This window comes from Dendrobates tinctorius, unplaced genomic scaffold (genome assembly GCF_039654945.1).
Source record: "Dendrobates tinctorius isolate UK_male_01 unplaced genomic scaffold, ASM3965494v1 ptg000228l, whole genome shotgun sequence".
NCBI lineage: Eukaryota > Metazoa > Chordata > Amphibia > Anura > Dendrobatidae > Dendrobates > Dendrobates tinctorius.
In genome coordinates, this window is record NW_027361895.1 from 3,210,001 (window position 1) to 3,237,334 (window position 27,334).

Genomic DNA, 27,334 nt, shown 5'->3' on the forward strand with positions numbered 1-27,334 from the left:
GAAGGGCTTTCAGCCCCATTGGACACAAATACTCAGGCCAAAATGCTACCTTCTACCTAAACCCTGTGACCTATCCTGAGAGTTGGCTATCAATGTTGTAACACCAGGGAGAACTACTTTATATGATTTCTAAAACAAATTTTTTTTTTACGTAACATAGAAGAAAACCTCTTTGTCACTAGAGTAGAACGTGTTTTCAAGGAGCATCTCTTGGTCTTGAGGACACATGGCCGTATACTTCAGGACACATCATTGATTTTAATAGGAAATATGCAATACTTAACTTCTCCAGAAATGAAGATTTGTTTCCAGATTCCCCATAGAAGTGTTATATAGTGCCAGTATAGGTTTCCATTGTGTGAAAAATATTCAGAATTGCGAGTCCTCAGTGGTTGATACCTTTTAATGGCTAACTGAAAAGATGGTAACACATTGCAAGCTTTCGAGACTACTCAGGTCTCTTCATCAGGCTAGACTAATACAACATCTGAAGAGTCACATATTTATACACAATACAACACAGAAAAAAATGCAATAGATGAGACAAGTGACGTGAAGCAGAATTAAGATTATGGGAGAGGGAAAAACATAAATATTGGACCAGTTCATAGATAAGGAGTCCGGATATTTTATTGTCCTCTGATTGGGGTCTCCTAATGTGTTGTGATGCCCCCACAAGGTCTTAGGAGCAAATTCCTTAATTTCTCCATTGTGTGAAAATTTACTTTTAGGCCTTATTCGAAAGGAACTGTTTTCTTGTTTTCTTCTTCTGTAGAAGTCATTGTTAGCGTCGCCATGCTATTGCTCAGTGCTTTAGATTTCCATTCACTTCTATGAAACTGGTCTAAAAAGACCTAGAATGAATATCAAAAACGTACCTGTAAGTTCTGAGACAGTGCTGACTTCTGGGCCTGGAGAGAAAAAAAAAGTCCTGAAGGTCATAAATGGACTGACCCACAAGAGTTTCAACTGGAGCTGGACTGGACTCAGGCTCTGATACAATAATGGACCACAAAGGTCTATTAGAAGACAACCCCTATTAGTGGACGTTTGAGCCAATCATTTGCCCGTTTTTCTGTAAGGGCATCACTAGGCCGGGCCTCTTTTATGTACGGAAAAGTGAAGTTCTTGTAATGGTCATCAAGATCCTCTGATCCCCGAGAAGACAAGATAGATGTTATATGTATTTTTTGACTGTGGGTTAATGATGATATACATGGTCAATGGTGGGCAGAAAAAAATGTCCAACACCTCCATAGCGTCTCTTGTGCACTTAAAAAACTATGAGTTTATAGTGTGAGGATCCCACCAAACAACTCCTCATGCCTCAGCCTCTCGAATGCCAGTGATGATGACATCAGTGGGAAGGGTCAAATGTTAGGCGTAAACTGTGGTCACAACACCCCTGGTTCCATGATCCTCCACCTTAGATGGTAAAGGATATAGAGCTCTCTGGTGAGGATTGGGGTTAATGAGTAAGCCTCACTTGTTCCTATGGCCGAGGTCCAGCTCTGGATTCATTTCCGATTTTCCAGACCCCTGTTTTTTTTTTTGTTTAATGCCCACGGCGAATCAATGCTGTTTGTCAGCTGCAGCTGGTTTGTATGGGAACAGCACATCAGGAGGATCAGGACAAGGAGCAGAACACGGCGGGTTGGAGAAGTGTTATGACATGAGGTTTGTCTGCAAAATCAGCAGCTTGGAGTGTGGAGTAGATTAGACTTAAAATGTCATTGTTCTTTTATATATTTTTTATATTCATAAATCAATGAAAAACATTGTAATATATCTTATTAGATAAATCTGCTTTGTTCTCGTCCTGGACTGATCTTTCATTCATGGATAAAATATGTCTTCAATGAATACAGACTTTCCCATTACTGAGATGGGAGATGACAGTTGGTGCTCAAAAAGTTCTATGGAGGACTGTAACTGTCATTTCAGCGGAATGTGCAGTAGAATGCCAGTGTCTGTGGCTCCTCCCCCTCCATAGAATTTTAAAAGCACTGTGAAGATCTGAAGCTGTGGTTTGTAATAATCACCTAGGCTGGATAACAATGGAACTATTTCTTTTTTATTCCTTACATCCATGGTCTTACAGCAATTCTTGGTAGATGGCCACATTGCAATGTCCCCAGTCCATGGCTGGATGCAAAGTGAGTTGACTTAGAATTTGTCAGTGAGCTCTTTTCTGACCTGACAGTTTGTAACTCTTTTATCTAGTATTCTCTGAGCTCCTCTCAGCTCATTTATGATTTCGTCAAAGTTGAATGCGCAGGAAAACAAACATCTTTAAAGGAAAAATGCTGCCAAAGTTTTATTGAAACCCAAATGAAAAAATGATTTGTAGCTCCAAATTTAAAATGCATTTACTAAAATACATTAAAGTACAAAAAAAGGTTAAAAATATGATCAACCCCTTTAAAAAGAACCCATCACTTGTGAAAAACAAATGACGTTAAATACTTTATAAAATCCCTGAGCTCCCATGGTTCTACCTCTCATTTCCATTTTTGCTGTGATGATCCATTGAGGAGTTATTCACATTTGTTGCTTTTAGAGCGCAGTATGTGAAATCTCTGCTTGTAAACCATCTGGGCATTTCCTTGGAGTCTACTCTGACGGTATGTGATTTTACCCCTCCATTCCAGGTACTGTCAATCACAGTGCTGCAGTGTTTGGGACTGTTAGATCAGTTGCTGATCTGAGATTGTCAGTGTCTTGGAAGGAGTGGTGAAAGTGCATATGCCCAGAGAAATCTCTGAGCAAAAGCCCAGTTGCACTACAAGTAGAGATTTCACATACTGTGCTCCAAAAGTAACAAATGTGAATATCTTTGAAATGAAGCAACCAATGCAGAGCAAGATGGAAAAGGGCGGCAAAATCAGAGGAACTCATGAATGTTTAACAAGGTATTAATCTCTATTTTTAGCAAGTAAAAGGTCCTCTTTAGAGATGAGTGGACACCTGGATGTTTAGGTTCGGCCAAACAGGCCAGGGTCACACTAGCGATGGATACAGACAAATGCTATGCAATAAAACATCGCATAGCACTCAGACCAGTCTTATTCTATTGGGCAGCTCCCATCACTGTTTTTTTTTGTCAGCCGTATTCTACGTGCGAGTGAAATCGCAGCATGCTGCGATTCTCACCGACACTTGGCCGAGTCTTGGCGCACTCACACCTAAATAAGTCTATGGGTGCACGTGACACAGCGCACATGACACAGCGCACATCACTTGGATATCATCTGAGTGCTGTGAGATATACGCCGACGCCAGCAATGGAGGAGATAGAGAAATTGTTACTCTGCCTCCTCCGCAGCTGTGCTCCAATCCGCTCTGTGCAAGGAGCTCGGAGCACAGTCGCATGACACTAGGCTCCCACACGCAGCAGAGCAGGAGCTGAGGGTCATTAGCATACCGGATCCGATGCTCTCGCATCAGATGCCAAATGCTAGTATGATCCCGGCCTTACAAAAAGTTCGGGGGTACCAGAACAGTTCCCGAACCCAGGCCCCATTCACTTGAATGGGGGTCCAAATATCCAGTGTTTGCCACTCTGTCATGTGCATGACAGCGTGGCAAAAACCACTTTTGATCGGTGGTGAAATCATCCCGGCTGGTCAGAGAGCCGCAGTTCCGATGCTGTCAAAAGACATTGTGAGTGCACAACTGTGATCGGAGGTATAAAGTTTGCCTCAGGTCACTGGTGTCAGCTGATGGGACAACCGCTCCCACTATCCGACGCCTGGTGCCTCTAATAACAGCGAGAGCAGGAGCGGCTGATGGGAGTATTCATCAGCAGGCGCCTGCGCTGTGAATAAATTTTTTTTTTTTTTTAAACGGCGTGTGTTCCCCTGTATTTTTGTTAACCAGCCAGACAAAACTCACATATGGGGGCTGCAACCCTCAGCTGTCAGCTTCAGTAAGGCTGGTTATCAAGAATAGAGGGGTCCCCTCCATTTTTGACCACCAACCTTGCTAAAGCTGACAGCTGTGGGCTGGTATTCTCAGACTGGTAAGGGGCCATGGATATTAGCCCCCCCAGCCTAAAAATAGCAGCCAGCAGCTGCCTAGAAAAGGCGCATCTATTAGATGCCCCAATTATGGTGCATTGCCCAGCTCTTCCCACTTGCCCTGTAGTGGTGGTAGGTAGGGTTAATATTTGTGGGGTTGATGTCACCTTTGTATTGCCCGGTGACATGAAGCCCACGGCTTAGCAATGGAGAGGCATCTATAATGTCCATTACTAATCCTATAGTTATATGGCAAATAAAGACTTAGCCAGAATAAAATCCTTTATTTGAAATAAAACAAAACAGACTTTACCGTTTTATTTAAAAATAACAAACACAGCTATAGTCACCTAACGCCTAATTCCACCGAAGCCCTCGTTCTCCTGTAATAAAACAAAAATAAATAGCAACAATATCCCTCACCTGTCTGTCGTTTTGTACCACACCATAATCCATGTCTGGGGGATAATCAGTTTTCAACCTGGACAGTTATTTTTGTATAAAAAAGTAAAACTGTGTTTTGTTTTATTTCAATTATAGGACTTTATTCTGGCTGTGTCTTTATTTACCATACAACTATAGGATTAGTAATGGATGGGTGTCTTATAGACGCTTCTCCATTACTAAGCCGTGGGCTTCATGTCACCTGATGTCAGGGTGGCTGCGGGCTAGTATTTTTAGGCTGAGGGGGGCAATATCCATAGCCCCTTACCAGTCTGAGTATACCAGCCCCCAGGTGTCTGCTTTTGATTGTCAAAAATGGGGGGGCCCACGCCATTTTTTTAAATTTATTTATTTAAATAATTTTAAAAAATGAGAGTGGGAACCCCTCTATTATTGATAACCAGCCTTGCTGAAGCTGATAGCTGAGGGTTGTCGCCCCCAGCTGTGAGTTTTGCCTGGCTTGTTGTCAAAAATACAGGGGAACCCACTCATTTTTTTTTTAATTATTTATTTACAGTGCGGGCGCCGGTTGATTTATACTCAAACCAGACGCTTCTGCTTTCCCTGTTATTAGAGGCAGCAGGCATTGGCTAATGGGAGCAGTAGTCATTTGACAGCGTGGGAACCGCGGCTGTCTGACCGGCAGTGATAATTTTACCAGTAATCAGAGGCAGTGTGTGTCGCGCTGTCATGCACATGACAGCACAACAAACACCCGATGTTCGGGGGGCCGAACTCAAACAGTAACACGGACTTCCTGGTGAAGTCCGTGTTCAGTGTCAGTGCCCAAACAGTAGGTGTTCGGTACGGACGCCAAATTTTACTGTTGCGGTTCGTCCATCTCTACTCCTCTTTAATTTAAAAGTCATCTAAACATGCTTGCTATATGGTATAATACCAGGATATCTGCCACCATAAGGTATAGGTTAGGAACGGTATCTACAATGGTTCTGGCACCATTATATTGCTATGTAGATCTAGGTCTGTAAGAACTAGATTTATTTAGACCAATGATGAGATTGTCTAATATTTCATGTACTTTAGTATTACATGTTTTCTACTATTTCATGTTCTCTAATACCTCATGTTCTCTAATATCCCAAGTTCTGTACTATCCTGAGTTCTCTGTTGTCCCATGTTCTCTATTATCCCATGTTGTCTAGCATCCTATGTCTTCTAATATTTCATGTCCTCTAATATCCTATGTACTCTAGTATTCCATCTCCTCTAATATTCCATGTTCTCTAATATTCCCTGTTTTCTACTATCCCATGTTCTCTATTATACCATGTTGTCTAATATTCTATTTCCTCTAATATTCCATGTCCTCTAATAGCCTATGTCTTCTAATATTCCATGTCCTCTAATATCATAGGTATAGGTGGTTTCCTTCATTGGAGACTGCCCTTCCCGTGGTTGTTCCTTCCCGGGGAAAGACCTGGCTAGTCACTGCTTGCGTTGAGAAACATGTGATGGTGTCTCCGCGGCTGTTGATTTACATGCTTTTGCATATTTCCCATAAGGGATGGGGGCATTGCTCTAGATCACTGCGTTGAGAAACATGTGATGGTGTCTCCGCAGTGTTGGATGTTGATCTCCATGAGGTCACTCATCCTTATGTTCATAGCCTTTCACTAGGCATTGCTCCTACTAGCCAGTTTCCTACTCCACACTGATGAGGGGCAATACCCCGAAACAGCTGTCTGTGGATGGATACCATGTTTTGGCATAGGTGGTTTCCTTCATTGGAGACTGCCCTTCCCGTGGTTGTTCCTTCCCGGGGAAAGACCTGGCTAGTCACTGCTTGCGTTGAGAAACATGTGATGGTGTCTCCGCGGCTGTTGATTTACATGCTTTTGCATATTTCCCATAAGGGATGGGGGCATTGCTCTAGATCACTGCGTTGAGAAACATGTGATGGTGTCTCCGCAGTGTTGGATGTTGATCTCCATGAGGTCACTCATCCTTATGTTCATAGCCTTTCATTAGGCATTGCTCCTACTAGCCAGTTTCCTACTCCACACTGATGAGGGGCAATACCCCGAAACAGCTGTCTGTGGATGGATACCATGTTTTGGCATAGGTGGTTTCCTTCATTGGAGACTGCCCTTCCCGTGGTTGTTCCTTCCCGGGGAAAGACCTGGCTAGTCACTGCTTGCGTTGAGAAACATGTGATGGTGTCTCCGCGGCTGTTGATTTACATGCTTTTGCATATTTCCCATAAGGGATGGGGGCATTGCTCTAGATCACTGCGTTGAGAAACATGTGATGGTGTCTCCGCAGTGTTGGATGTTGATCTCCATGAGGTCACTCATCCTTATGTTCATAGCCTTTCACTAGGCATTGCTCCTACTAGCCAGTTTCCTACTCCACACTGATGAGGGGCAATACCCCGAAACAGCTGTCTGTGGATGGATACCATGTTTTGGCATAGGTGGTTTCCTTCATTGGAGACTGCCCTTCCCGTGGTTGTTCCTTCCCGGGGAAAGACCTGGCTAGTCACTGCTTGCGTTGAGAAACATGTGATGGTGTCTCCGCGGCTGTTGATTTACATGCTTTTGCATATTTCCCATAAGGGATGGGGGCATTGCTCTAGATCACTGCGTTGAGAAACATGTGATGGTGTCTCCGCAGTGTTGGATGTTGATCTCCATGAGGTCACTCATCCTTATGTTCATAGCCTTTCACTAGGCATTGCTCCTACTAGCCAGTTTCCTACTCCACACTGATGAGGGGCAATACCCCGAAACAGCTGTCTGTGGATGGATACCATGTTTTGGCATAGGTGGTTTCCTTCATTGGAGACTGCCCTTCCCGTGGTTGTTCCTTCCCGGGGAAAGACCTGGCTAGTCACTGCTTGCGTTGAGAAACATGTGATGGTGTCTCCGCGGCTGTTGATTTACATGCTTTTGCATATTTCCCATAAGGGATGGGGGCATTGCTCTAGATCACTGCGTTGAGAAACATGTGATGGTGTCTCCGCAGTGTTGGATGTTGATCTCCATGAGGTCACTCATCCTTATGTTCATATCTCTAATAGCCTATGTCTTCTAATATTCCATGTCCTCTAATATCCTATGTACTCTAGTATTCCATGTCATCTAATATTCCATGTTCTCTATTATACAATGTTGTCTAATATTCTATTTCCTCTAATATTCCATGTCCTCTAATAGCCTATGTACTCTAGTATTCCATGTCCTCTAATATTCCATGTTCTCTAATATTCCCTGTTCTCTATTATACCATGTTGTCTAATATTCTGTGTCCTCTAATATTCCATGTCCTCTAATATTCCATGATCTCTAATATTCCATGTTCTCTATTATACCATGTTGTCTAATATTCTATTTTCTCTATTATTCCATGTCCTCTATTAATCAATATTCTCTATTATCCCATGTTGTCTAATATTCCGTGTCCTCTAATGTTCCATGTTCTCTAATATATTCCATGTTCTCTATTATACCATGTTGTCTAATATTCTGTGTCCTGTAATATTCCATGTCATCTAATATTCCATGTTCTCTAATATTCCATGTTCTCTATTATTCAGTATTCTCTATTATGCCATGTTGTCTAATAGTCTATGTCCTCTAATATTCCATGTTCTCTAATATTCCATGTCCTCTAATATTCCATGTTCTCTATTATACCATGTTGTCTAATATTCTATTTTCTCTAATATTCCATGTGCTCTATTATTCAGTATTCTCTTTTATGCCATGTTGTCTAATAGTCTATGTCCTCTAATATTCCATGTTCTCTAATATTCCATGTCCTCTAATATTCCATGTTCTCTATTATACCATGTTGTCTAATATTCTATTTTCTCTAATATCCCATGTCCTCTATTATTCAGTATTCTCTATTATGCCATGTTGTCTAATAGTCTATGTCCTCTAATATTCCATGTCCTCTAATCATATGTACTCTAGTATTCCAAGTCCTCTAATATTCCATGTTCTCTAATATTCCATGTTCTCTATTATACCATGTTGTCTAATATTCTGTGACCTCTAATATTCCATGTCATCTAATATTCCATGTTCTCTATTATACAATGTTGTCTAATATTCTATTTCCTCTAATATTCCATGTCCTCTAATATTCTATGTACTCTAGTATTCCATGTCCTCTAATATCCTATGTACTCTAGTATTCCATGTCCTCTAATATTCCATGTTCTCTAATATTCCCTGTTCTCTATTAACCCATGTTGTCTATAGTCTATGTCCTCTAATATTCCATGTCCTCTAATATCCCATGCTCTCTATTATCCCGTCCTCTAATATTTCATGTCCTGTAATATTCAGTGGCCTCTAATATTCAATGTTCTCTAATTTTCCATGGTGTCTAATATCCCATGTTCTGTAATATTTCATGTTATCTAACATTCCATATTCCTTAATGCCCCATGCTGTCTATATCCTATGTTCTGTAATGTTCCATATTCTCTGATATCCCATGTTGTCTAATGTTTCCTCCTCACATATGGAAATGATACATAGACCATATGACTAATTGTACAAGCTGAACTTACGGAGAGCTGCTTATTGCGATATCACATCGAGTAATAATAATAAATGACATCCACAGCTCTGCTACATCTGCACATAATTGGGGAAGATCAGCATGTAGCCAAGTAGTTTTAACCATCAATTGTCCTTAATTTTAAGGTAAACTTTCCTCTGTCTGGCAGAATTGGTTCTTATATCCTATGCATTTGTCGTTTCAGGGTGACATCCAACAGCTGCTGATAGTGGACGACCCCAGAGCCGCCTATGACTATTGCAACACCTACATGCGGAACTGCGATGGCGCTCTCGTCTATGCCGTACAAGCCCAGGACCCAGAGTTCCCCGAGGTAAGGAGACCAACGTGGTGTGCAACTATATAACACTGCATTAAGATAGACAGAGGCAAATAGGCAGACACATAGATAGATAGATAGATAGATAGATAGATAGATAGATAATAGATTGCTAAATAGATAGATGTAGATAGATAGGTAGATAATAGATAAATAGATGGATAAATACATAATAGATAGATAGATAATAATTTTATTTCTATAGCGCCGACATATTCCGCAGCACTTTACATTTCAGAGGGGATTTGTACAGACAATAGACATTACAGCATAACAATAATCACATAGATTATAACAGATACCAAGAGAAAAAAACGCTTCGGGGTAAAAAACGCAGCATGCTCATTAATTTCGCGGATTTTTCCGCATTTCTGGCTATTTCTATGGGTCTGGAACCGCGCTGAAAAAAAACGCAAAAAAAGTGCGTTTTTTGCGCTAAAACCGCACAGAAAACGCGCGTAAAAAGCTCAGAGAAAAACACACGGTTTCTGGGAAGGGAGTCCAGTTTTTAAGCAGAAATTTTCTGCTACGTGTGCACATAGACTTAAAGTACGCTTAAATTGTGGGTATTGGTGATTAATCGTATTAACCTGGGAAGTGCATTCCAAAGAATTGGCGCAGCACGTGAAAAGTCTTGGAGACGGGAGTGGGAGGTTCTGATTATTGAGGATGCTAACCTCCGGTCATCAGCAGAATGGAGGGCGCGGGTAGGGTGGTATACTGAAACAAGGGAGGAGATGTAAGGTGGTGCTGAGCCATGGAGGGCTTTGTGGGTGAGGGTCATAAGTTTATACTGAATTCTGGAGTGGATGGGTAACCAGTGTAATGACTGGCACAAGGTAGAGGCATCGGTGTAACGATTGGTGAGGAATATGATCCTGGCTGCAGCATTCAAGACAGATTGGAGAGGGGAGAGTTTGGCAAGAGGGAGACCGATTAGAAGAGAGTTACAATAGTCCAGACGAGAATGAATAAGGGAAACAGTAAGAGTTTTTGTAGAGTCGAAAGTAAAAAAGGGGCGAAATCTAGAAGTGTTTTTGAGGTGCAGATGACAAGAACGAGCCAGTGATCGGATGTGGGGGGTGAATGAAAGCTCGGAATCAAGTATGACCCCAAGACAGCGGGCATGTTGCTGGGGAGTAATGGTGGAACCACACACGGAAATGGCAATGTCGGGCATAGGTAGGTTAGTAGAGGGAGGAAACACAACGAGTTCAGTCTTTGAAATGTTCAGTTTCTGATAGAAGGAGGACATGATGTTAGACACAGCGTTTAGACAATCGCCGGTGTTTTCTAGAAAGGCTGGCGTGATGTCAGGAGAAGAAGCGTATAATTGGGTGTCATCAGCATAGAGATGGTACTGGAAACCAAATCTACTGATTGTTTGTCCAATAGGGGCAGTGTACAAGGAGAAGAGGAGGGGGCCTAGAACCGATCCTTGAGGAACCCCAACAGTAAGGGGAAGGTGAGAGGAGGAGGAACCGGCAAAAGATAGTGATGGAGCGGTCAGAGAGATAGGAGGAGAACCAGGAGAGAACGGTGTCATTGAGGCCAATGGAACGGAGCATAGTGAGGAGGAGCTGATGATCCACAGTGTCGAATGCTGCAGAGAGATCCAAGAGAATTAGCATGGAGTAGTGACCATTAGATTTAGCTGTCTATCTAGGTGATAGATAGATAGATAGATAGATAGATAGATAGATAGATAGATAGATAGATAGATGATAGTACACTAGTGGCCAAAATTGTGGATACACTTCAAATTTTTGTCATTTTTTAAAGTTTTTAGCATGGAATTATACAAAGTGTTTATTACAATAATGCCACAAGTAGTCTAAGGTAGATTAGAACACCTCTACATACAAAAAAAGTTACCATAATAGGAAATATATCATTGCTTCTATAAGGCTGGTTTCACACTTGCTTTTTTTTGCGCTGCTTTTTAGAGCAAGAAAACGCATGCGTTTTTCCCCTATACTTTAACATGGGTGCGCATATGTGCGCATACATATGCGCACGTACGCGTTTGTATGTGCATGCGGTTTTTTGCAGTGTGCGCTTGGGCGCACAAAATGCATCCTGTTGCCTTTTTTGTGCCTCCGACTTGCCCAAAAAAACGCATGCGCACGCAATGCGTTTTTTACAGCAAAACACCCATTAAAGTCTATGGGTGTGCATAAGTGCGCATTGTAATGCGCACGTATGTGCTAAAAATGCATGCCTTTTTTTTAAAAAATGCCCCAAAACCTGCAAAAAAACGCACACAAACGCATGATGCGTTTTTTTAATGCGTTTGTGTGCGTAAAAAACGCGCAGCCAAAAAACGCAAGTGTGAAAGTAGCCTAAGAACATCGGAATGTCCGAATCAAAGTATCATGTCCTAATATGTAAATTTCATGCTATCCCTATGTGTTCTTTCTTTAGTAGTGTGTAGGGTATCCTTTAGCATCGATAACAGCTTTGCATCTTCTTGGCATTGATTCAACAAGACTTCTCAGGTTCTCTATGGTTATAACATGGTACCAGGAACTGATAACAGCTGCAATCAGTGCCTGTTTGTTGCTCGGTCTCTTACTAGAAAACAATTGTTTTAATCTTGACCACAGATTTTCGATAGAGTTCAGATCAGAACTGTTTCCTGGCCATGAAAGCACAGAAATTTGTTTGCCTTCAAACCATTTTAGACATTGCCTTGCAGTGTGACATGGTGCTCCATCCTGTTGAAAAATAATTTCGGTCTGTTCCTTGCCAAAGTCACGAATTGATGGGATGAGCTTTGGTTCAAGGACATCATGAATATATTTTGAAGTATTTACAGTTCCATTAATGACCTGTATTCTCCCAATTCCATGCCAGGACATACAGCCCCATATCATAACACTCTCAGGATGTTTCATTGTAGCTGTCATACACTCTGGAACACAGTCTTCCTTTCGCCTACTCCGAAATTATCTATCTAGCTATCATCTATCTATCTATCTATCTATAGATAGATAATACATAGATAATACATAGATAATAGATAGTAGAGATGATAGATTTGTTTTGCAGGACCCTGGTCCAGTCACATCAGTAGTCTGTGGCCACCGAACTGGAACCCTGTGAACTTCCACCTACCTAGCGGTATCCTGAACGCCTCTTCTGATTTGTTGGTGCGGTGTGATGTCATCATTGTTGCAGGACACACACATGATGTGACACCAGACCGGCTGATCAAATGAGGAGCCAGAGATGCCAGCAGGTAGGAGAAAATTTACAGGGCTCCCATCTGGAGACCATGGACTGCTGACCTGCCTGCTGGACTAGAGTCTTGCAAATTAACTAACTTATCTCTAGTAGATAATACATATTGTAGAAGGCTTAGAAAGCAAAATTAAAGCAACCCTGGTGTTATAAAGAGGTGGGCGCCATCTCCAGAACAGTTTCCCTAACATCCAAAAAATATAATTTTCAGAAATTCCAACCTCATTCAAGTGAAAAACTCGTACTCTTTTTATTCACCCATAATGTGAACACGGACACTAATGGATGAATAAAAGAGTCAGTTTTTTACTTGAATATGTTAAAGTGCTCAATGTTTATTTTATTTTTCACTTGATAGAGTTTAGAAAGATCGATCGACTGAAAGAAAACACTAAATACATAGAAAATAGATACTGTACAATATAAATATTACATAGATGGATCTATGATAGATAGATAATAGATGTATCTATCTATTATCTATATATTTTTTATCTATCTATTATCTACAGTGGGGGAAATAGACTCTTAATGTCTTTGTCAGTGGGCAAACTTACAAAATCAGCAAGGGATCAAATACTTATTTCCCCCACTGTAGATAATAGATTGATAAAAAAATATATAGATAATAGATAGGTAGATAACAGATAGATAGATAATATACAGTTGTGGCCAAAAGTATTGACACCCCTGCAATTTTGTCAGATAATACTCAGTTTCTTCCTGAAAATGATTGCAAACACAAATTCTTTGGTATTATTATCTTCATTTAATTTGTCTTAAATGAAAAAACACAAAAAGAATTGTCCTAAAGCCAAATTGGTTATAATTCCACACCAAACATAAAGAAGAGGGTGGACAAAAGTATTGGCACTGTTCGAAAAATCATGTGATCTTCGCTAATTTGTGTAATTAACAGCACCTGTAACTTACCTGTGGCACCTAACAGGTGTTGGCAATAACTAAATCACACTTGCAGCCAGTTGACATGGATTAAAGTTGACTCAACCTCTGTCCTGTGTCCTCGTGTGTACCACATTGAGCATGGAGAAAAGAAAGAAGACCAAAGAACTGTCTGAGGACTTGAGAAACCAAATTGTGAGGAAGCATGAGCAATCTCAAGGCTACAAGTCCATCTCCAAAGACCTGAATGTTCCTGTGTCTACCGTGCGCAGTGTCCTCAAGAAGTTTAAAGCCCATGGCACTGTGGCTAACCTCCCTAGATGTGGACGGAAAAGAAAAATTCACAAGAGATTTCAACGCAAGATTGTGCGGATGTTGGATAAAGAACCTCGACTAACATCCAAACAAGTTCAAGCTGCCCTGCAGTCCGAGGGCACAACAGTGTCAACCCGTACTATCCGTCGGCGTCTGAATGAAAAGGGACTGTATGGTAGGAGACCCAGGAAGACCCCACTTCTTACCCCGAGACATAAAAAAGCCAGGCTGGAGTTTGCCAAAACTTACCTGAAAAAGCCTAAAATGTTTTGGAAGAATGTTCTCTGGTCAGATCAGACAAAAGTAGAGCTTTTTGGGCAAAGGCATCAACATAGAGTTTACAGGAGAAAAAAAAAGACATTCAAAGAAAAGAACACGGTCCCTACAGTCAAACATGGCGGAGGTTCCCTGATGTTTTGGGGTTGCTTTGCTGCCTCTGGCACTGGACTGCTTGACCGTGTGCATGGCATTATGAAGTCAGAAGACTTCCAACAAATGTTGCAGCATAATGTAGGGCCCAGTGTGAGAAAGCTGGGTCTCCCTCAGAGGTCATGGGTCTTCCAGCAGGACAATGACCCAAAACACACTTCAAAAAGCACTAGAAAATGGTTTGAGAGAAAGCACTGGAGACTTCTAAGGTGGCCAGCAATGAGTCCAGACCTGATCCCCATAGAACACCTGTGGAGAGATCTAAAAATGGCAGTTTGAAGAAGGCACCCTTCTAATATCAGGGACCTGGAGCAGTTTGCCAAAGAAGAATGGTCTAAAATTCCAGCAGAGCATTGTAAGAAACTCATTGATGGTTGGTCGCAGTTATTTTGGCTAAAGGTTGTGCAACCAAGTATTAGGCTGAGGGTGCCAATACTTTTGTCTGGCCCATTTTTGGAGTTTTGTGTGAAATGATCAATGTTTTGCTTTTTGTTTCATTCTCTTTTGTGTTTTTTTCATTTAAGACAAATTAAATGAAGATAATAATAATACCAAAGAATTTGTATTTGCTATCATTTTCAGGAAGAAACTGAGTATTATCTGACAGAATTGCAGGGGTGTCAATACTTTTGGCCACAACTGTATAAATAGATAGATGATAGATAGATATAGATAATAGACAGATAGATAATAGATAGATGATAGATAGATAATAGATAGATAATAGATAAAAGATAGATAGATAGATAGATAGATAGATAGATAGATAGATAGATAGATAATAGATAATAGATAGGGCTTATAGATAGATGGATTGAAAGAACGAAAAAGAAATAAATAAAAAGAAATGATAGATCAACATGATGTAACAAATGTCCTTTATTCGGGGGTCTGAGCGGCTGTTCCTGGGTCCCTTGCAGAGTTTGTGTCCACCATCGGCCCACCTTGGGCCATGCATAACACTGGTATCTTGTTGTTGGTGTGAGGGTCTCTGGCCTGCTCAGACACCAGGGCCCGGGGGTCACAGCTTTTTCTCCCCCCTGAATAGCCATGCCCCTGTAGCTAGGTGAGTGCCTGGTGCGACCATGTGGTCAGGACAGGACTCTTGGACCATAGCTACCTCACCTGCACACATGACCGACTGCTGCATTCGGGGTGGTTTGCTTGTAAAATACTATTTTTTATTTATTTGCCTTGTAAATAAACAGAAGAACTTGGAAACCACCTCAGGACATCGTATTCTTTGAGATTTGATTATTTTTGGCCTAACGAAGAATTGATCCTCAGGTCAGCGGCTTACACACGACTGGTTAAAACTGCGAGCGGACCCTTTGGTTCCCACCGGCTAAGGCAGGCGTGAAATGGAAAAGATTTTGGCCGGGGCAGCCTCAGAGCTGGAAGAAGCCAGGGGTTTTCATTCAGCAGATGGGATGTCCGGGCCGCCCCAGCTGGAATGGTAACAGCTGGTTTCACAGGGCTGGGTCTCATTCACACGAGCGTGAGTCACGGCACTGGCATGTGCAACTGGGAGGCAGCAAGGAAAAGCAGACCTGGGAGATGTGTCATCAAGACCCCTGGGGAACAGACCCCTCAGTTCACAGCTCAGTAGTAATGTAGGATGTCAGAGCCCCGCAGATGTAGTGTGTAAATAATGAAACACAGGCCTTAAATATCGCCAGACGGGGATGATAGGCTTTATAAAGGGTCACAGAATGTAATAAATCGTATGGCCTTTACACAGTGATTATGGGGCTTAATGCAGATGGAAAAATCAGGTATTAAAGGGGCTGTTCAGTTTAGGAAACCTATTATGAAATATCTTATAAGGGGAATTTAGTTTCAAGGGTTTCTCCATTCTCAACATATAATTCTGCATTGCTCCATCCTGACAGTGTGCATTGTGCTCGCCGTCAGGATTCTGCTCACATGTAATTACGGTCATGTGCCAACTATCTTCTCTTAATAGAACACAGAGAAGCAGGAAACGTTTCTAGCGGGATGTGCCGAAACAGGCGGCTTCACTTATTCTTTTGTACAAGGGGACACACGGGTTCGTTCCAAAGGTTTATATGGTCCGAAAAAAGGTCCAGATTGTGACCGAAACGTTGCATTTGATATAAACCATGTGGATTGCTTCAATGTGAATAAAGAATCTATTTTTTTCTTTAATGGGAGTCCCGGATTTTTCTCTACATCTAGTTGGCACATGACCCCCAGTATGGAAATGACATAATCACGTACTGACGGTCACTTCCCGACAGCTCGAGCGGAATCCTAGCATTGTGTCAGGATTTGGTAATCTGCAGTATGGAATTTTACGTTGGACCCAGAGAACCTATTTAAAGCAGGGGATCTCTTAGTCTCTTCATCTCTAACACTTCACTCCGGATGTTCCTGAAGAAGGACTCCAAGAAACCCTGTGTGATACCCTACTTAATCTGTGGTGTCAATTCAGGAAAATTGATTACTTATTGGAAAATTCCTCTACAAACTGCAGCTTATCGTTGGGAGCACCCACTCTAGTGGGCCGGCCATATTTGTGCTTTGATAAGAACGCTGTAATGCTTCATTTTTCCTGCGGCGGCACTGTAGGAATATTGAACAATTCTTGTCGAATTTCAAGTTGATCATTGGGGGTTTCACCTGGCCTGGGTTTTTTTTTTAAGCAAAATGAGACTGTCTAAAGCAGTGAGACTCAAACACTTCATTTCATAACCATCAGTTCAAACATTCAGGTGATTGCGTGTCAAAAAGTGATACCATCGGGTCTCCCGTGACACCATCAGACATCACTTCTCTGGCAATGACTGGCAGACCCCATATTTGGCTAGTGAAGGAACTAGGTGATCAATCCTCCTGTGTAAACGGCTGAAGGAGCAGGCTTCTTTAGCAGCTCTCCATCCTAATTAATACAAGAGGGTCCCTGGTGGAAAACTCCCATTTATTACCTCTAACTTTCCAAACAGGTCACTTCTCAAGGATTTATTTTAACCTGACTTTCACTTTATTATATAACTCCAATTCCAAAACAGTTGGCTGTGTAAAATGTAAAGAAAACAAGAATGATTTGGAAATCTTTTATCGTCATATTTTATTTGAAAAAAATTAACACTACTTAGAAATTGTTGGCGGGAAAACATCTCAAAAACGTTGTGCTTGGGCCGTGTCCACCATCGTGTAGCATCTCCTCTTCTTACTGTAAACGTCTGGGAAGTGAGGAGACAATTGTTGGAGTTTTGGGAGAGGAATGTTTTTCCCTTCTTATCTGGTATCAGATTCTCACTGGTTCACAGTTGAGGATCTTTGCACTCTGCCTCGAGACATCACAAAGAGTCAGAAGATGGCGACCCTGAAGACACTGGAACTGCGGGGAACAAGGAGAGGTGAATATTTGAGGGGGTCGGTGCCAGCGCTGGCACCGGACTCCCTTGACTCACAGGATCCATAGCGTGGCGGTGTCAACAACACCAAAAGGGCTACCTGTTCGTCCAGGGCCCCGACACTTGCGCTGGGTGGTGACACCGGCCCTGAACACAGACAATGATTTTTAAAAGTATTCTTCAGCAGTCATTGGCATGTTTGGATCCTACTTGTTTTTAATACAATACATCCTGAGGGGCTGTAGATCCCAAGCATCCAATATTGTCCGCCTGCCTTGACACTTGTGCATATGGATTTCCCCAGAATCTCTGAATCTTTTGATGATGTCATGCCCTGTAGATGATGGGATACTCAAAGTCTTTGTAATTTTACATTGAGGAACATTTTTTTCAGAATTTATTCCGCAATTTTTAGATGCAGTTATTCGCAGATTGGTGAACTTCTGACCATCTTTGCTTCTGAGAGACTCTGCCTCTCTAACCTGCTCTTTTCATACACATGTGTCTTAGCCAACAATGGAGCCTCTCGCTGTTTTTCATTAGCACAACTTACTTTTACAGCCTTTTGTTAAAGAGAACCTGACAGGTGATACATGCTGGCCGATCCACAGGTAACATGTATCGGACAGTGGCTGATTGACTGAAAAAAATTGGAAAAGGGAAATGTAGTCTCAAAGTAAAGGGAATAGAATGGGTAGCGAAATCCCCCAGCGTTCTGGATACTTGCGCTTGATGCACGATACCCGCAAGGTTTAAATTATAGGAATGATCTCATGTATTTTTATTGAGTACTGAGGTTTGTTTTTTTTCTCTCTCTCCTCTTCTGAGGATTGTGGATTTCTATGTATTATGAATAAGATTAATATGTTATTTGTAATTTGTCATGTATTTGCATATTCATACGTATGTAATGCATACATATTTTTGTATATTTTATGTGTTTTGTCTATTGGTGTTCAGGTGTCTTTTCAAGCAAGTTATGCCTCTGAAGAAGAACCTGTTGTGAGGTTCGAAACGCGTAAGGCGTGGGGGTCCTCTTCCCCTTTCTGTTTTTATTATGAAAATATGTGAATAAAGTTTCCTGTGGATTTTATCAAGTCTTCAGTGCCGGATCTTCCTTCTCTTCTTACAGCTGCAGCATTTCAGGCAAAAACATAGTTTACTAACTACATTGACCGTGGGGGCCGAACAGTGCTGGCTAGTCAGACAGGTGGGTCCTCAGCGGCTTCTTCTTGCCTGTTGTCCTGGATTAATAGGTCTCTCCCTGCGGATGCATGTAGGGAGAGACCTATCACTCAAGGACAACGGACAGAGAGAAGCCACCTGGGACCCGCCTATCAGACTAGTGTCCCATGCAGCTCTGTCTCTAGCCACATTTAAACTGTGTTTTTATTTTAAATGTTGTAGCGTTTCATAGTCTAAAAACATGATGCTTCATGGATCGGGCAGCATGTATCACCTATCAGGTTACGTTTTTAACCCTGTCCCAACTTTTTTGTGTTGCTGCCATCAATTTAATGGAAAAATGTCCAATGTTCAACTTCTGATCCGTATTCTATGTTCTGATGGGAATAAAATATGGCTGGAACACATTTCCAAATCATTGAATTCTTGTTTACGCTACATTTTCCACAGCGTACCTACTTTTTTTTTTGTTTGGGTTTATAATTATTATAGACCTTTATGATACTTTTAGAACAATAATTAAAGAGGACCTTTCACCAATTTTTTTCTTCTTGAATTTGACACGTGAAGTAATATTGGCTGCAGAGTGAAAGAAAACGTGTTTTTTGTTTGTTTCTTTTATAATTTTGCCTCTCCGAGGAAGTTAGACCAGGAGATCAGTGCTGTGGCATCACATCTCACACACTGTGATGGGGGCGTGTTCTTTTTCTCCTGTGTTTTGCTGCCTGCTTATGATTGAGTAACTCATACAGGGAGAAGTACACACTCCCAGCAAAAACTCTGATAACACACACTTGGATTTTTAAAAAAAGATAACTCAATAGCTGCCAAATACTTTGCCGATATCTCCGCAATGGAGAAGGGAAAAAAAAAATTGTTTTATTGCACTCTGCAGCCAGTATTACATTGTGTCTCTAGTTCAGCATGAAAAATTTGGTGAAAGGTCCTCTTTAAATACTTGGAAATTATCCCCCTTTAATGGGTTTGTCCAAGACTATTTTTTTTTACTACAGATCTAAAAACTAATAGGCGGGTAGTTGTTACCTACCTGTCTGTTTTGCTTTGTGCCAATCTCTGCCGGCAGAAAGCAGAGATTGGAGCAAGACTGCTTCTACCGGCGATTCAGTGACTTCTGCTGACGTCACATCGATAGAGCAGCGGCTTCTTTTCTGCTCTGCTTTGTTGATAGGGCATGACTGCCAACTAGTGATGAGCGGACGTGCTCAGATAAGGTGTTATTCGAGCATGCTCGTGTACCAACCGAGTGTCTTCGAAGTGCTCAAAAAATATGCTCCTTTAGTTCCATGTCTCGCAGCTGTTCGACAGCCGCAACACATGCATGGATTTCCTGTTTGTTATGTAATCCCTGCATGTGTTGGGGCTCACGAACATCCGTGGGGACTTGAACATATTTTCGAGCACGCCGAAAACACTCTATTAGCACACGAGCACCTTATCCGAGCACATTTGCTCATTACTACTGCCAACGTCATCCTAATTGACAATCACCTCCCCATTGCCAAACTGCGGGGAGCCGGCTGTCAATCAGCATGACATAGGCAATCACGCCCTGTCAACAGAGCAGAGTGGAAGAGAAGAAGCTGCTTTGTTGATGTGGAGCAGACAAATCTCCAGTGGGAGCGCTCCTCTGCCGGCGCCTGGTAGAACATCTGGCTGGACATTTGTGATAATAAAAATACAGAAGCTTCTACTTTTTATTTTTATTTTTTTATATAGTTAAGCTCTAAAAAATTTACCCAAGTGGTCAGACTTTTGGCTAAAATTTTACACTGATACAAACATAGTGCCGTGGGAACATAAAATATGCCGCATCGAGGTAGAGAAAAAAAAATGTCTAGTCTTGTAAGAAGTGTACAGAGCAGGGGTCAGCTCAGGGTTGTACTATGGTGGGCCACTGATAGATGTTACTGGATAGATTGGAGTCTTATTATGACAAATGATTCAGGCTCCAATGGAAAACTGGAGCTATTATCAGTGACTACAGCTCAGCTACATAGTCTGTTGGAATCTACGGGAGACCTAAATCCTCTCCAGTAACTAGAGTTGATCTCTGCTTGATTCTATCCGACTCTTTTTTTTTGCGCTGACTCACTACTTGTTTTGTATTAGCTGCTGAGTATAATCATAAGTCCACCCAAATCAATCAAACATGTAAGTGCATAGAGAACTGGCCTCCATTGCAATAAGGACAAGTCATTATAAACCTTTAGGTCACCCTCTATTGTAATTGTGGCATTAAGTTCAGAATTATACAACTTATGGCCGAAAGTGTTGGCACCCTTGACGTTGTTCCAGAAAATGAAACATTTCTCCTAGAAAATTGTTGCAATTATACATGTTTAGTTATACGTGTTTATTTCCTTTGTGTGTATTGAAACAACACAAAAAAATAAGAAAAAAAGGCAAATTGGACAGAATTTCACTCAAAACATCAAAAATGTGTTGGACAAAATTGTTGGCACCCTCAACTTAATATTTGGTTGCTTACCCTTTGGAATAAATAACTGCAATCAATCGCTTCCTATAACCATCAACAAGCTCCTTACACCTCTCAACTGGAATTTTTGACCACTGTTCTTTTGCAAACTGCTCTGGGTCTATCATATTTGAAAGGCGCCTTTTCGCCTTCTCCGAAAAGCAATTTTAAGACATTTCCACAGGTTTCCAATGGGATTTAGATCCAAACTCACCACTGGCCACTTCAAAAATCTCTAGAACTTTGTTTCCTCCATTTTTGGGTGCTTATTGCAGTAAGTTTGGGGTCATTGTCCTTCTGGCCTAGTACACAAACTTGGCTATCTGACACTGGGCACTTTATTGTGACCCAAAATCCTTTGGTAATCTTCAGATTTCATGATGCTTTTTTACATACAGTCAATTTACCCATTGCCAGAGGCAGCAAAACAACCCCAAAACATATTTGAACCTCCACTATATTTAACTGTAGGTACTGTGTTTGTTTCTTTGTAGGCCTCATTCAGTTTTGGGTAAGCAGTAGAATGATGTGCTTTATCAAAAAGCTCTATGTTGGTCTCATCTGTCCACAAGAGGCTTTCCCAGAATGATTTAGGATTACTCGCGTACATTTTGATAAACTGCAGTCTAGCTTTTTTATGTCTCTGTATCAGCAGTGGGGTCCTCCTGGGTCTCCTGCCATAGCATTTTATTTCATTCAAATGTTGACGGATGGTTCACGCTGATACTGATGCACTCTGAGCCTGCAGGGCAGCTTGAATTTCTTTGGAACGTGATTGAGGCTGCATATCCACCATCTGGACTATCCTGCATTGCAACCTTGTATCAATGTTTCTCTATGTGCATGTCCAGGGAGATTAGTTATAGTGTCATGTGTTGTAAACTTCTTGATTATGTTGTGCACTATGGATAAAGGAACATAAATATCTCCACAGATGGACGTGTAACCTTGAGATTGTTGATATTTTTCAACAATTTTGGTTCTCAAGTCCTTAGATAGTTCTCTTCACCTCTTTCTGTTCTTCATGCTTAGTGTGGCACACGCAGACACACAATGCAAAGATTGACTCAACTTGTCCCCTTTTTATCTGGTTTCAGGTGTGATTTTCAGATTGCCCTCACCTGTTACTTGCCACAGGTGAGTTTGAGCGAGCATCACATGCTTCAAGCAAAGTTGTTTACCCACAATTTTGGAAAGGTGCCAACAATTTTGACTGGCCCATTGTTCTGGTTTTGTGTGAAATTATGTCCAATTTACCTTTTGTTCTCAGTTTTTTGTATTGTTCCAATAAACACAAATTAATTAAACATGTGTATAACAAAACATGTATTATTGCAATTATTTTCTGGTAGAAATACTTCATTTTCTGGAAAAACTTCAAGGGTTCCAACACTTTCGGCCATGACTGTATGGTTTAAAGAATATTTACAAGTTATCATGCATGGCAAGCATATGGAGAGAAGCCAAGTCCTTCAGAGTTGCCTTGTATCTCTTTTTGTGCACCTGCTCGGCATCATTCCCAAAGAGCTCTCTGATTTTCTCACTCTCAGCTTAACACATTATTAAACATCCACTTGGGAATATTCAGTGCCAAGGGTCAAGCAAAGCCATTGCTGGATTATAGATGCCGCAGCAGCTATGCGTTTAACCAAGCCGCACTTTCTCTTGCTCCATATAATAAGGGTAGACTAATAGGCATCTGTGACCCTTAACACCCAGTTAACCTGTAATAAACTTAGTAGCCCAAGAGGGGAGGAGGTAAAGAGGTTGGGTCATGTCCAGTTGCCAAAGAGTAGATTGTGTAACAGCTGTATAATGGGAAGATAAGTAGGTAGGTCATATGTGACATGCAGAATCCCTCCACTGCCACTACATGTGATGAACCCGCACCTCTCCACCGCGCCTGACGTCAGTATTACATCAACGAAATCACGTGGTATGGTCTCCTCACTCGCACAAATATCATGTTAAACACCCCCCTGGGGACACATAAGGTCAGCTTGGTGCAGTTTTACACACACACCCCAAGTCCAGGGAGGAATTGTGAGTAAGAGAATATGGCTCACGCAGTCCTTGATGTGGCACCACACTCGCTCACAACCCTGAGAGGCCCCTTTCATTAGCACCAGTGAAACATAGCGCTGCCAGCCTGGTAGGACTGCCACCAGTTTCTCATTAGATATAAGCCCAATCCATTATCGGGATTATTTTGGACCAGGAATCAGCCCCGGTAGCATGGAATGTTAAACCGAGAAACGGACGTGTGAATTCATGGATCGAGATAAAAGAGCAGCCCAAGGTTAAATTATATATTTAATTGGCTTAAGGGCACACTAGACAATGCACTATATATATATATATATATATATATATATACATATATATACGATGGTTACACATATAATGGTTACACATATACAGTGGTCAGATATGCAATACAGATAGTGGTAGTACAAAAGATATAAGCAGAATATATGTCAATTACCGGGTGATGTTAGATCATGGGTGTGTTGGGTCTCACGGGGGCATGGACTGTCAGCTGGCTCGTAGGTTGTTCACAGCACGTTACTCGACACGGTCCCCACTATCGAAGTGGACCACATGCAACAGAGAAAGAGACACCACATGGCCTTACACTAGCACTTAACCCCTTAATCGTCCTGCCCACTGGGCTGAAGCTAAATCTCTTCTCCTTGCCTTTGCAGCTAAAAACTCCAAAACCTATGAAAGAACTCCTGTTATGGTCCTAGAGTGACGTGTCTGGCGCCATCAGATCCAGACAGGCCACTGGTATGAATGGGGACCAAACAAGCCTTTGCTACCTGGCTTTAACTAGATGTTCTTTTACTCCATACCCCTGGGTGCTAGAATGGGTCGAGACCTAGGCGGGTGTTCGCCATGTTCTGGGGATCTCAGAAATGTCCACTATGTATGGAATCGTGTTTCTAGAATATTTGTTGGCATTTTCAGCATGACTCTTTATTGCAAGCAGCCTTTGTCCTGCTCTGAGCTGACTCAATGTGTGAGATCTGTCACTCACAACCTTTGAGGTTTGACCCCCCTGCTTAGTTAGCTGCACACTGAAGAGGGTCTAAATGTTCTGATTCAGCTGCACACTGAAGGGGGTGGCACATAGGCACAAATGATTGGCATGAAATTGTATCTCCAATATTTTTCAAAATTCATTACCCGTTTGGGGGAATGTAAGTTTATCTAGTTACATTGTGGAGGGTTGTAACCTTCTCTGATGTCCAAAAAGAATGGTAGTTGGGTACTACGGTAGTTTACTTGAAGTTTTTACCATGTGTACATTTTATCGCTTCCATTGAAAGGGGCAGTAGATAAGTTTGATGTCCAGAGGGGAGACAGCTAGGAAGGTAATGTAAGCTGGGATAAGGTTTATATAAGCTTTTGGTGCTAATGCAAAAGACCATGTAGTAATCCTTGCCTGGGACCCTCTTGACCATCCTTAGGCTGTGTGCACATGCTGCGGATTAGGTGCGGATTCATCCGCGCGGATTTTGTAAAATCCGCAGGTGAAACCGCAGGTCAAAATACCTGCGGTTTTACCTGCGGATTGCTCTGCGGTTTTGCCCTGCGGTTTTACATCTCCTCAGTGGAGGAGATGGCAAACCGCAGGGGAATCCGCAGAAAGAATTGACATGTCAATTCTTTCTGCGGATTGAAAACCGCAGATAATCCGCGCGGAAAATTCCGCACCATCTGCATTGCGGTTTTTGATTCCCATAGGGAATCATGGTACTGTACACCGCAGCAAAAACTGCTGCGGGTCCGCAGCGGCCAAAACCGCTGCAGAACCGCAGCAAAATCCACAGCGTGTGCACACAGCCTTAAGCTTCACTGGTGGCATGGGTACTCATCAGTGCTTAAAAGCTACACTGTTCCTTCCACTACCTTTATAATAATAATAATAATAATAAATTTTATTTTTATAGCGCCGACATATTCCGCAGCACTTTACATTTCAGAGGGGATTTGTACAGACAATAGACATTACAGCATAACAATAATCACATACAGTAGATTATAACAAATACCAAGAGGAGTGAGGGCCCTGCTCGCAAGCTTACAGTCTATGAGGAAAGAGGTAGACACGAAAGGTGGGTGGTAACAGTTACCCTGATTGTATGGACCAGCCATAATGTTAAGTGTGTGACAGTACAGACACAGAGGGCTAATGGATGCATAAAGCATGTGGGAACATGATGCTGGGAACCTGGTTATGGTAAAACTTTTGGCTCTGCCACACAGGGATAGGTTAGGTTAATGTGTTGAGGCGATAGGCCAGTCTGAATAAATGCGTTTTCAGGACATGCTTAAAATTGTGGGGATTGGGGACTAATCGTATTGACCTGGGAAGTGCATTCCAAAGAATTGGCGCGGCACGTGTAAAGTCTTGGAGACGGGAGTGGGAGGTTCTGACTATTGAGGATACTAACCTCAGGTCATCAGCAGAACGGAGGGCGCGGGTAGGGTGGTATACTGAAACAAGGGAGGAGATGTAAGGTGGTGCTGAGCCATGGAGGGCTTTGTGGGTGAGGGTAATAAGTTTATACGGAATTCTGGAGTGGATGGGTAGCCAGTGTAATGACTGGCACAAGGTAGAGGCATCGGTGTAATGATTGGTGAGGAATATGATCCTGGCTGCAGCATTCAAGACAGATTGGAGAGGGGAGAGTTTGGTAAGAGGGAGACCGATTAGAAGAGAGTTACAATAGTCGAGACGAGAATGAATAAGAGAAACAGTAAGAGTTTTTGCAGAGTCAAAAGTAAGAAAAGGTCGAATTCTAGAAATGTTTTTGAGGTGCAGATGACAAGAGCGAGCCAGTGATCGAATGTGGGGGGCAAAGGAAAGCTCGGAATCAAGTATGACCCCAAGACAGCGGGCATGTTGCTGGGGAGTAATAGTGGAACCACACACGGAAATGGCAATGTCGGGTGTAGGTACATTAGTAGCGGGAGGAAACACCAGGAGTTCAGTCTTTGACAGGTTCAGTTTCAGATATAGTGAGGACATGATATTAGACACAGCGTTTAGACAATCGCCAGTGTTTTCTAGAAAGGCTGGCGTGATGTCAGGAGAAGAAGCGTATAATTGGGAGTCATCAGCATAGAGATGGTACTGGAAACCAAATCTACTGATTGTTTGACCAATAGGGGCAGTGTACAAGGAGAAGAGGAGGGGGCCTAGAACCGATCCTTGAGGAACCCCAACAGTAAGGGGAAGGTGAGAGGAGGAGGAACCGGCAAAAGAAACAGTAAAGGAGCGGTCGGAGAGATAGGAGGAGAACCAGGAGAGAACGGTGTCCTTGAGGCCAATGGAATGGAGCATAGTGAGGAGGAGCTGATGATCCACAGTGTCGAATGCTGCAGAGAGATCCAAGAGAATTAGGATGGAGTAATGACCATTTGATTTAGCTGTTAGCAGATCATTAGAGACTTTAGTGAGAGCAGTTTCAGTGGAGTGTAAAGAGCGGAAACCGGATTGGAGAGGGTCGAGAACAGAGTTTTCTGAGAGATAGCGGATAAGACGGGAGTGGACCAGGCGTTCCAGGAGTTTAGAGATGAAGGGAAGATTAGAGACAGGTCTATAGTTAGCGGCACAGTTTTGGTCGAGGGATGGTTTTTTAAGTAGTGGATGTATGATGGCATGCTTAAATGAGGAGGGAAAAATACCAGAAGAGAGAGAGAGGTTAAATATTTTAGTTAGGTGAGGGGTGACAGCAGGGGAAAGAGACTGGAGGAGATGTGACGGAAATGGGTCACTGGTGCAAGTAGTTGGGCGAGAAGATGCAAGGAGCCTGCTTACTTCTTCTTCTGTGACTGGTTCAAAATCAGAGAGTGAGTTAGATGCAGTGGGGGAGGGAGGACAGTGCATGGTATGAGGGGATTTGGAGATAATTTCCTGTCGGATCTGGTCAATTTTTTCTTTGAAGTAATTGGCCAGATCGTCAGCTCGGAGCCCGTGGTTGGGGCCTGTACTCTTGGATTGAGTAGAGAATGAAAAGTGTCAAAGAGACGTTTC

The 27,334-nt window shown here is 42.2% G+C and overlaps 1 protein-coding gene across 1 annotated transcript in view; it reads left to right on the forward strand.

The window, feature by feature from the left end:
* Positions 1-27,334, forward strand: part of COL5A3 (collagen type V alpha 3 chain) — a 379,057-nt gene that overhangs the window by 256,999 nt on the left and 94,724 nt on the right. The window contains exon 5 of the mRNA XM_073555703.1: positions 9,202-9,330. Within this exon, the coding sequence (XP_073411804.1) occupies positions 9,202-9,330 (129 nt within the window). The remainder of the gene's footprint in view (positions 1-9,201; positions 9,331-27,334) is intronic.